Source organism: Vigna unguiculata, chromosome 4 (assembly GCF_037176805.1).
Source record: "Vigna unguiculata cultivar grain cowpea cultivar isolate G323 ecotype 2 chromosome 4, ASM3717680v1, whole genome shotgun sequence".
In the NCBI taxonomy this organism is placed as follows: Eukaryota; Viridiplantae; Streptophyta; class Magnoliopsida; order Fabales; family Fabaceae; genus Vigna; species Vigna unguiculata.
Window position 1 is genome coordinate 33923973 of NC_140795.1, and position 11771 is coordinate 33935743.

An 11771-nucleotide genomic window follows, 5' to 3' on the forward strand; every position below is an offset into this window, starting at 1 on the left:
AAAAAACGATAACTTATTTGTTCTTTCACAACAGCGACAATAGGGTATTCATGTAACGGTGACAAAGGCATTATTTTAATTTATGAGAGAGGATTCATTTTACCTAAATATTTCTTGAAAAAATTACCTAGACTAGCTAATAAACTGGCCGTGATAAGTTCTTGTTGAATAAGCACCAAAATTATTTATCCAAATACGCATTTATAAAGGCTAGTGCATATGACTAGGGGGAAAACAAAGGATTTGGATGGTTCAAACAATTTTTAAAATTTAGTAAATCAATACATCAATACATGATTTACATTTTACAAAGCAATGAAATAAAATACAAATCATGATGGACTGCCCTCCCCCATCGAGCTGAGACAAATAAAATAATAAATTAATAAAAAAATCATGACAAGAATGCTGTAAATAATAATATACAGAAAAATAAAATACAAGTGATTTCTTTCCCCTCAAGTTCTTCTTTTTATGTGTAGGAAAAAATGTCCACAACCTACTGCATCTTTAATACTCTGGCAAATAGAATTTTCAATATTCAGTTCAGTTTTGTAGATTGCTCTCTGAAAAATGTGTAATAGCTACTTTTTGTTCATAATATATTTTGCACATCCAAGGGACTGATGAACAAAAGCTGCAACTGGTAAACAAATGCTTGTGATGGTGTGAAGGTATGATAAACATAAATTGATACAAAAAGTAGATAGTTGTACTATTAAGATGTCTTCCATATAAGAAAACGAGTCTATTCTCAATTGGAAGTTAAGAGGTCTACTTGCCAAAGTCTCAGTCAAATCGAAACGTAGTGTAGTGGACATTTTCTCCTTTACCTATAAATCATATAGAATGTATACACAGCCCTACATCTTAGGACTCTGATGCTTTTATCTACCTCTCCTAGAACAGCCAGTGTTTCCTCTTTGGTTTAGGCTGGATAGGTGCATCTAGGACAAAAGGAGAGGTAATAATCAATCACTAATAAAAGTCATATTTAACACACCAAAAGTAATTGAGTTTCAATCTAAAGAAGGATCAAGTTATGGTGGACAAACCTCGGATTTCATACAATGAATTGTAATGAACCTCAGACCAGAAGCTCAACCACAGTTCTGCATCATTAAGGAAATAAATGGAAACAAAAAAGTAAGAAAGTACTACTGTATACTACTCACATTTTCAAAATTACAGATCGGAGAATATTTCAATTATTATAGGCTTGATTTTATAAGTGTGTCAATTTATGAACATAAATCGATTAGAAGAGGCTCGTATTCTATCTTTGCTTAGGAAAAACCATATTTGGTTGGAATTATGTATTTCTCAACTTAAAATGTTTTCTTCTAGCGGAAAGCTAAGGGGTACCGCCATTTCAGAAACTGCAATGCATACTCTGTTAGGAATGTAAATAATAAAGGTAGGACAATTCTGGGTTCCTAACATACTCGTTCTTCAAACAACATCTATAAAGTATAAAAATATAAATTATGGGGCATGTTATGTCTATTAAGTCCTTCATTGCTTGTAATGAAACTCTCAAGGTTACATGAAGTTATGGCAGGGTATAAGAATGATAATGATGGCCTTACCACGCTGTGGCGCTTGGTACAATGGTAAAATTTCGATAAAACAAGTGTCTCTGAATGATGTTAGAAGGCATATCTTTGCAGCAAACTACATCAGAAACAATAGACGTTATTGGACATTTTGGAAGTATCACACAACAAATATCATTATATTAACAATAGAACAAAGCATCAAGTTTATCAATAGAATATGTGATGTAAAAGTCGGTAATTTGATAATGCAAATTTCCTTTTCTGTGAGAATATAGTCATTGCATCAACATCAATCACATAAATACTTCATTACTATAACATTGTGCATTTTTCTCTTCTATTAAAAATCACAAAATAAGCAAACTCAACTATTTTTTGTTATAAGTATGTTATAGGTGACAATAATTGTCTTGTGAAAGAAGCCAATTGAGCCAAATAACAATAGAATCATGGCACTTAGATTTCTATGCTCTTAAGTAAAAAGAATAGGACCCTGATTATAAGCTATAACTTTTGACCTAATAATAAGTGTTTGATCTAATAACTAGTATCAAAGCAAGGTCACAAGCTCAATTCCTAGCAAGCAATTGTCAAGGGAAAGATTATTTAAGGTCTTCAATAACCAGAATTAATGAGGGGAAAAGCAAATGATGGGAATACCATACAAACTCACTTTTTTTTAAACAAAAATACTGATTACGGTTTCCCACACACATTCTTCCGTGTAGCACATATATTCAAATTCCCCAATGCAATCAAATGGACTAGGCAAGAAAACACAAAATGAAATTTGACCAAAACATAAACAAATTAACTCATCAGGTTTATGGGCCTCTTCCACATTTATAGTCCTATCTTCCATTCCTTTCAAATGTGATTTTTTCTTCATTAACATCTGACTGACACTAGTATTCCCAATAGTTTTGGCCTCACTGTCTTGTCATTGGAATCTTGATAAAATCTGTTCAAGTTAGCTGGCATATCAAATTTCTGATTAATCACATCCAGTTCACCTACATTTCTATATAGCTCATGATCTTCCCTCAACCATCATTTCATAAACATAAATAATATATATTCATTGAAATCCAAATCAAGGCTTGGATCACAACACAAAATATCCTTCAACTAGTAATACAAGACAAAAATTTCCACAAAAACCCCTCCACGAAAAGGGAACAGATTAACAGTCAATCTACTAAAAGGGCCAACTATAAACAAAAGTATAGTAAACACATATATACACATAAATTAAAATAAATAAATAAATGTGTAGATGCAATACATGTTATCTAATACTAATGCATTACTATGCTAATAATAGCTTTTGCTAGGTGACATGACATTTTTTCTGTTCTATCATTCTATAACCCAGTTGGACAAATGTCCACAGTTGAGAAGGTACTAAATTATCTTTTTCTATAAGAATGCTATTTTAGTTAAAATCAAATTGAACCTTTTCATCTTAGTTTGAAAAGAAAATTCTAAATATTTAAGAAAAAATGAATAAAAATAATAATCAATTGGTAGCATCCAACAAAAGTAACAAACTGTTTGAAATAGCAGCACTAACATTATCAGCAGCTGCTTGCAATGTAATATGGTCCCCCCATTCTCCAGATCTGCCAAGCATTAGAATAAGGTAAATATAGCGTGTATCTGATGAAAATGACACTTAAAGAATCCACAAATCAGATGCCTCATTGTAAATACAATGGTTTAAGTGATGACTTATTTGAAAGATACATACTTAGCCATCTTCTTGTGGTATTTTTTGTACTTCATCGGAACATAGCATTCATACAAGGAACGGTGATCTTTGAGCTGGCACAGAGAAACATTATGCAAATAAGTGTCCCAAAGTTTTCATTTGCAATAATATAATTAATAAATTTCATATTGTTTAGAACAAAGGATTTGTACCACTTCCTTCACATGATTTAAAAACAATTTTTATCACTAAATATGCCAGTAATTTAACCTAAATCTTTAATTTCTTCCATTGAGGACACTTCTTCCTGTATACAGTTAGTATTTAAATTAATACATTTTTCTTTAAACAACAATTGTCCTCTAATGTCAGACACTATAAAAGAACAAAATGTTCCTTAATATCTCCCCTCCCCACTCCTTTCTTTTAATATGCTTTCATTGATTCAAAACTGCTCATCTACAAATAAGCATTTTTTAATGTTAACCAAGTAAAACAACCACAAGCCATGAAAACCAATTTCCAGATAGGTTGCCATATTGTGGGGAATTATTCTTTCCATGACAGACAATAGTGCAACATACTTGTTTTACTATCTCCTTGCGAACATGCTTGTGGTGTTCAGGTGACCTATAAAGCTGATCAGAGAGTGCACGGAACTGCAATGTAGGGAGAATAATTATCACAAATTCAAAGGGGTATTGTCATAATGCTTATGCCTCATATGCAGTTGCTGTAATAACCCACCTGACAATTCCCATCGCCAGATACTTTGACTTCACATAAACCATAGACATTCAACCTAGAGAAGTGCAGAGACAATAGGTTTAATACCTATAGCAAAGACAAAATCATTGCAAGAATATAGGCTAAACTTATAGACATTATTTTATAAATCTAGATTCCTGAGAAATCAATATGTTGGTCAACAACAGCAAATGAACAAAGGTTCAAAAGCCCTAATCTTGTGTTATTAATAGTTCAGAATATGTATATAGTCTTTCTATCATTAACAAACAGTACATGTCAAAAAGAATAGAACCTAGTCATTACTTGCATGTTCAATTTTGATAGATGGGACATTATTTGATTTTGAAATATGAACATTATAGTCAAGTGATCATCAATGTATTTCTAAAAAGTAATAATTTCTTCTTCGAATCTTCAAATCTTAGCAATCAATATCTTTTCAGCAACAATATTTTTTCTTCATTGGAATTGACTGAATTCTTTCAATTTCTTATTTGACTTAGGTATTCCTTTTTTTTAAATTAAAAAGGAAAAGACTAACTCCAGAAGTTTATGTTAAAAAATGAGAAAACAGAATCTAGATTGTCTATCTATGACTTGTAATAGAGCTTATACTAGATAGAAAGGTTTTTCTCATACAGAGCTGATGAATGAGATGAAGATGAGTTCATTAAAGACGAAAAATGAGAAAAAAAAAAAAAACATTCCCCTCCTATATGTTACAACTATAATCCTTTTGCCCTAGCGTAGCTCTTTCACAATTAAGAAAAGTCCGGACATCTTGGTTTATTAATTAGAGGAATACTAGTCAATCCGTAATTTTCTCAAATGGTAATAAAGAAAAAAGTATTCTAAAAGGAATTCACAGAATTTTAGGAACTATTTGTATTAAATGATTCAAAAGGAAAAGACTAACTCCAGAAGTTTATGTTAAAAAATGAGAAAACAGAATCCAGATTGTCTATCTATGACTTGTAATGGAGCTTATACTAGATAGAAAGGTTATTATCATACAGAGTTGATGAATGAGATGAAGATGAGTTCATTAAAGACGAAAAATGAGAAAAAAAAAATCATTCCCCTTCTATATCTTACAACTATAATCCTTTTGCCCCGGCATATCTCTTTCACAATTTAAGAAAAGTTTGAAATTTTGGTTTATTAATTAATGGAATACTAGTCAATCCAAAATTTTCTTGAATAATAATAAAGAAAAGAGTATTCTAAAACGAATTCACAGAATTTTACGGACTATTTGTATTAAATGGTAAAGGAATGTTTGAAAACACATCGACAGAACCTTTGTAATGGATTCTATGAAAAAACATTCCAATTAATCAAAACAAACAACAAAGATAAACACATTTTTACACTTGTCCATAAATATAATATGTTTCTTTATTCTAAGTTACTCTATTCCTGATAATCAATAATTTGTTTTTATAAACTCTTTGGTTCAAGAATTTATATAGAATTTAAGTGACATAATAAAAGCTTTTTCTATTATTCTATTAACTTATTTGTGCATTTATGCATAGGATTCCATTCAACCCACGTGTGGGAACTAATTATTGGTTTCGTCATAAAGATTTTGGATTTGCTCAAAATAACCAAATTATATCCTATCTTGTTTAAACTTTTCCAGCCATTTTAGATACAGTTTCAGAATATGCATATATAGTCTCTCTATAATTAACAAACAGTACCTGCCTGACAAACAAAAAAAAAAAAACAGCAATTACTTGCATGCTGAAATCCTGATACAAAAAGGTTGCTAATCGATTTCACCATATGACATTTGTTTTACATTTCACTGATGATGAGTTACTGCAAATCCCTAACATCGTTTATTCCAAGATTTAGAAAGAATGCCAGTATATTGCTCTCAGCAACAGCTTTTTGTAGCAGCTTAATTTTTTTTTATTTTTCCAACCACTACTACATGACCTCCCAAATGTTCTGCTATAACTAAAGCTTGCCTCCAACTCTCTACATGGCTACAAAGAACTTTTCTGTCCCAATTCATTTTCATTTAAGTAATCGCGTTGTTTCTGTTTGTAGTTATTCATATTTAAACATATTTACTTGACTAGTTTTGCTTTAAATTACAAATGGTAAATAATAAAAGTTCTTCTTTTCTGCTCATGGCTATTGTTTTAACATCCATCTTTTACCAAAGGGGTCCATAGAAAAATAAAGTTTTAGAATATTCACATAAGAAATAGTACATTCAAGATAGGAGGAACACACACCTCTGAAGCAGACGCTGGTGATCCATACTGGCATCATTTACAGTGGGGATAAAGGAATTTATCCGGGGAACATGCTGTAATTTCGAGAAGTTTTCATTAGAAGAAATTAAACAAAACAAAAAAAGCAAAACTAAGATATATTTCCCTCCTATGCTTCTCGAGGAAGGGAGAGAACAATTACACAATTTTTGTCTACTTTTCAGTGTGATGACAAAGCTAATTAAGCATAAGTTATTATACCACAGAATACAAAGAAAGCAAAGCTAGAACCGTTCTGTCCTTTCAAAGCATTATATACGTCCTGAACCAATTCTCACAAAAAAGATTAAATGGACCTCACAACTCACCCAAGAACCTAGAGGCTTGAACATAAGGGATATTAAATGGATGTTGGCAATTTTGAATTAAATTATAATGGACATGTGGGGAAAAAACAGTAATCCATTTATTATCTGTTAAAATGTATTAATAAATTCCAACCCATCCATTACCCCCATTTAACAAAAAACCATTCAATCTGTTTCAAGTATATAATTTCATTTTTCAAAAAAACTAATATAAAACGAAGTTCTATATTTATATACTTCTCACACTAAACATGGAAAGATCCAACGCTCATCCCTTAAAGATTTAGGCCCAATCAATGAACTTTAGACTACTTGATCCAATATATTACAAAACATGTTAAACGGTCCATAATCCATTCAATAATAAATAGTGATTTAGTCCTACCAATTCACTAACCTTTACTTTTATATTGGATGGATTGATTGATTGGATTTATATCTAGATGGATTGGATGGTAATCAGATAAACAGATTGAATTTCCGCCCTATTGAACTGGATAATGAACCTATCTATCCTACCTTTTGTTAAAATTGAACTTTTATTTGGAAAGAATGTGAAAAAAGAATCAAAATCTGGACCACATTGTCATAGAGTAACATTATTAAAAGCTTAAGCTATTACTATCTAGAAAGATAAATAGAGTTTATAATGCATGCTTTCATATAAAAGTTAAGGATAGTTTTAGTCTCTGAACTTTAACATGAAATTGGAATTCATTCCTATCCAAAACTTTGATTAATTTTGGTCCTCAAATTTTAAAAATGAATGGATATAACCATAACAAGTCAAACACTGAAAATCTAAAAGTTTTAGTCCAAAAAGTAGGAATTCTACGGGGAATTCTTACAGGAACAGGTTCCAAGTTGGTAAGGCGCCGGGCAACTGCTCCATCTAATTTGGCATACTCTTCTGACAGCACAAGAGCAATCATCTGGTCGTCCTCCACATCCTGCTGACTGCTAAGAGATGTTGAAGCAGAACTTTCACCCGAATACTCGGTCTGATTTCCATTCCTCATATCCTGAGCCGGAACTTGAAGTTTCAAACTAAAGACAAAATTTCACAACAATAAACAACAACTGAACCTGAAAACAAAAAAAAAGTCCAAGGTCATGGAACATTTCACAATCTCGATTTTTAAACCATTGATGATCTCACTGCATCTCTCCCAAAAGTCTAGTTAGAACACCGAACAAAGCATCGCAAACATATAAAATGCAACAATTGAGAGGCGAAATCGGTGACTGTAAAAGCATATATGGGTATGATAAAGAAAATTATAATGCGAAATGTTCAAATACGATTATCAAGTCCAATTTCATGATCCGAATCAACGACATAAAACAACAATTTGCAAATCCTTCAAAGCATACGCCAAAATAACAACATAAACAAACCGATATCTATTGATGATAAACGAATGACATTCAATTAGAGCTAGATAGTTCATAACACGCAATCAGATCAAGATTCTGATCACAACCCATAAAAACAATCACAAAAGGGTTCGTGAACAATCAACGAAATCTAATCCCGTGAAACAAAGACGACAATTTTGTAATTGAAATTATATTTAAGAGAAGAAGAAGAAGAAGAAGAAGAAAAACCTGTGATTGTGATGCGAGTGAAGAATGATTTCTTGATGCAAATCGAGGATGCAATGAATAGGTACGGTTAAGAAGAAGGTAGCAGTGAGGTGTGAGAGTTAAATACAGAAGGTTTCAATTCCGCGTTTTTTCGGTTGGTGAGAGACGATAACTTGAATGTCAATGCAGACGACACGTTACTTTTGTTACTTTTTCGACGCACACTAACGCTAAAGTAAGGGATTAAAAACAGATCTAAATAATATGCTGAATTCTACCGTGAACCACTACGAAAAGTTGTTCATGGTGGCCAATTAATCATAACCATCAGATATATTATACAATATATTGAACGCACCGGATTGAAAGATTATAGAATTAAACAACACAAACTTCATTAGTTAAATATAATTAATTAAACAAATTAATCTAATAATCAAACTAATCACCGTTTGATATGAGGACTTTGTTTCTATTTCTGTAGAGACGGTTAAGCAATTTTCTTATTTCCACCATTAATGGAATATATCCTATTCGTTAAATATTTTGTTATAAATCTGGCGGTCGGTAATTATTGGTTCACTTTCAACCACATGTTCTGTTCTTCGCGATAGAAATCACCAAGTTAGATATGTACTTTTCATTCTATAGTATTGAAGAATTATTTTTTCATGTGATAAAATAAAATATTCTTAATATAATAAATGACTTCTATTAGTTTTTAACTTTGTTAAGAATCCGTTAAATGTGCAAAAAGATATTATACTAATGGTAATTGTGACATGTTAAACACATTTATATTAACAATAAATTTCTGTTGTTTGTCCCTATGTGTTTTACATTCATATAATATAAGATTTGTCAAGATTCAATTGATTTCTAATTTTGATTTTAATTTCATAAATGTAAGTTGATATCACTGAGAACAACATCAAAATGAAAAAGAAAAGATATTTTGAAGGAAAGAATCAATAATTTAATTTGTATTATTTGATCTTAATTCCATTAATTGATCCTTAGATATTTACTAATTTATTATTCAATATAAAAAACGAAAAGAAAGAAGAAAAAAAGTGTCATCATATAATTTCATTTGAATAATAAAAGATTTTTTACAAAATTTTAAAAATCATGTGTTTAAATGGACAATCAAAAGGATTGAAATAAAATAACAAGAAAAATGATGACCCTTTTTGGACGTGTTGGTTGGAATGAGGAGGCCCCATGGAGTATTTGAGCGGAAGCAAATGCATATTAGAAGCTTTAGAGTGTGTTTAGATAGAGCATTTTAATGAAGTAATTATTTTTTTAAAGAATTTAGATTTTTTTTGTAATGAAATGTTTTGTTTGGATACAAAAATTAAAAAGCATTTCAAATGCAAGCATTTTTTTGAGGGATTTCAATTAGCTAAATTAATAGAAATTCAAATGCCCTCAAAATAGGTGGAATTTGAAATTCTTCTCACTCAACCTCACATTCTAGACTTTTTGGTAGGCCCGATGACTCAAACGGGACCGACGATTCAGACGGGTCCGACAACCCAAATGGGCTCGATGATCCAAACGGGTCTGACGACTCAAACAGGGCCGACGACCCAGACGGGTCCAACGACCCGAATGGGCTCGACGATCCAGACGGGTTTGATGACCTAAACAAGCCCGACGGGCCCGACGACCCAGACGGGCACGACGACCCAGATGGGCTCGACGAACCAGATAGGTTCAACGAGCTAAATGGGCTCGATAATCCAGACGAGCCCGTCCGTCGACCCGAACGGGCCTGACGACTCGAATAGGCCTTACGACCAGAACGGGCCTGATGACCCAGAATGGCCCGACGATTCGGACGGGGCAGACTGTCCGGACAAGACCAATGATCTGACGGGCCCGAAAATCCAGACGAGTCCGACGACCCCAAACGGGCCCGACGACCCGGATGAGCCTGATGACCCGGACGGGCCCTCCCAAACCGTCGAGTCCGACGACCCAGACGGGCCCGACAACCTAGACGGGTCTGACGACCTAGACGGGCCTGACAACCCGGGCGGACCCTTCCAAACCGTCAAGCCTGACGATCCAGACGAGTCCGACGACATGGACGGTCCCAACGACACAAACGGGCCCAACGACTTGGACGAGTCAAACTATCTAGACGAGCCCGACGACCCAGACGGGCCCGATGGTTTGGAAGGCCCGTCCAAGTCGTCAGACCTGTCCAGGTCGTCGACCCGTCTAGGTCGTCGAGCCCGTCCGGGTCGTCGGATCCGTCCGGGTCGTCGGATTCGTCCGTGTTGTCGGGCCCTTCTTAATCGTCGGGTTTACAAATTTATCATGAACTCAAAACATGTTTGGATGGAGCATTTCAACAATGCTTAGAAATTGAAATGCTTTGCATTTGAGTTCCTTGAAATTAAATTTCATTCATTTTTTAAATAATTTGTTTGGATGAGGAAATTAAAATACCTTACATTTCAATTTCTTGTTTGAAAAAATTTTGAATTTATTGTGAGATAAAATTTAATTTTAACAATATTATTTTAGGCTTAATTATGTTTTGAGTTCATGATAAATTTGTAAACCCGACGATCAAGAAGGGTCCGACGACACGGACGGGTCCGACGACTTGGACAGGCCGACGACCTGGACGGGTCCGATGACTCGGACGGGCCTTCCAAACTGTCAGGCCCGTCTGGGTCGTCGGGCTCGTCCGGATAGTTTGACTCGTTTGAGTCGTAGGGCCCGTCTGTGTCGTTGGGACCGTCCATGTCATCGGGCCCGTTTGGATCGTCATGCTTGACGGTTTGGAAGGGTCCGTCTGGGTCGTCGGGCATGTCCAGGTCATCAAACTCGTCTAGCTTGTCGGACTCGTCCAGGTTGTCGGGCCGTTCGGGTCGTCAGGCCTGACGATTTGGAAGGGCTCGTTCGAGTCGTCGGGTAGTCTGTGTCGTAGGGCCCGTCCGGGTCGTCAAGCTCATCCGGGTCGTCGGACCCATCTGGATTGTCGGCCCCGTCAGTTCATTGGTCTTGTCTGGATAGTCTACCCCGTTCTGGCCGTAAGGCCCGTTCGGGTCGTCGGGCTCGTTCGGGTCGACGGAAGGGCCCGTCTGGATCATCGAACCCATTCAGGTCGTCGAACCCGTATGGGTCGTCGGACCCGTCTAGGTCATCGGGCTCGTTTGGGTTGTCGGACCCGTCTGGATCGTCGAGCCTATTTGGGTCGTCAGCCCCATCTGGATCGTTGAGCCCATTTGGGTCGTCGGTCCCATTTGTGTCATCGGGCCTACCATAGAGTCTAGAATGTGAGGTTGAGTGAGAAGAATTTCAAATTCCACCTATTTTGAGGGTATTTGAATTTCTACTAATTTAGCTAATTGAAATTTCTCAAAAAAATGCTTATATTTAAAATGTTTTTTAATTTCTGTATCCAAACAAAGCATTTCATTACAAAGAAATCTAAATTCTTCAAAAAAATGAATTACTTCATTAAAATACTCTATCCAAACACACTCTTAGGTAATGGGATTGAGTGGTGGTGGAGAAATTTTGAGAAGTTTGGGTCAATCTT

The 11771-nt window shown here is 34.7% G+C and overlaps 1 protein-coding gene across 3 annotated transcripts; it reads right to left on the reverse strand.

Moving 5' to 3' along the window:
• Positions 1–242: 242 nt before the first annotated feature.
• LOC114182304 (Cysteine proteinases superfamily protein) lies at positions 243–8442 on the reverse strand. 3 transcript variants are annotated; one of them, XR_003604057.2, is made up of 11 exons: positions 8228–8442; positions 7468–7705; positions 6273–6346; positions 4018–4072; positions 3855–3929; positions 3310–3383; positions 3133–3181; positions 1590–1674; positions 1056–1112; positions 834–947; positions 243–360 (listed from the first exon to the last, which is right to left on the reverse strand). XR_003604057.2 is itself a non-coding variant. In XM_028069153.2 (10 exons), exons 2-10 carry the CDS (start codon positions 7636–7638, stop codon positions 901–903), a joined length of 687 nt encoding a protein of 228 aa, XP_027924954.1. In that variant the 5' UTR covers positions 7639–7705; positions 8228–8442; the 3' UTR covers positions 362–900. The 3 variants fall into 3 exon arrangements, 1 of the variants encoding a protein (XP_027924954.1); XR_014994609.1 differs by lacking the exon at positions 243–360 and adding an exon at positions 362–518; XM_028069153.2 differs by lacking the exon at positions 243–360 and having other exon boundaries at positions 362–947.
• Positions 8443–11771: the final 3329 nt, after the last annotated feature.

Coding starts and splice junctions, on each gene's coding strand:
- LOC114182304 (XM_028069153.2), bottom strand. CDS start 7,638: ATGAGGAATGGAAATCAGACCGAGTATTCGGGTGAAAGTTCTGCTTCA. Junction 3,930..4,017: donor CTGGCGATGGGAATTGTCAG/GTGGGTTATTAC, acceptor CCTACATTGCAG/TTCCGTGCACTCTCTGATCA. Junction 1,675..3,132: donor TGCAAGCAGCTGCTGATAAT/GTTAGTGCTGCT, acceptor TTTCTGATGTAG/TTTGCTGCAAAGATATGCCT.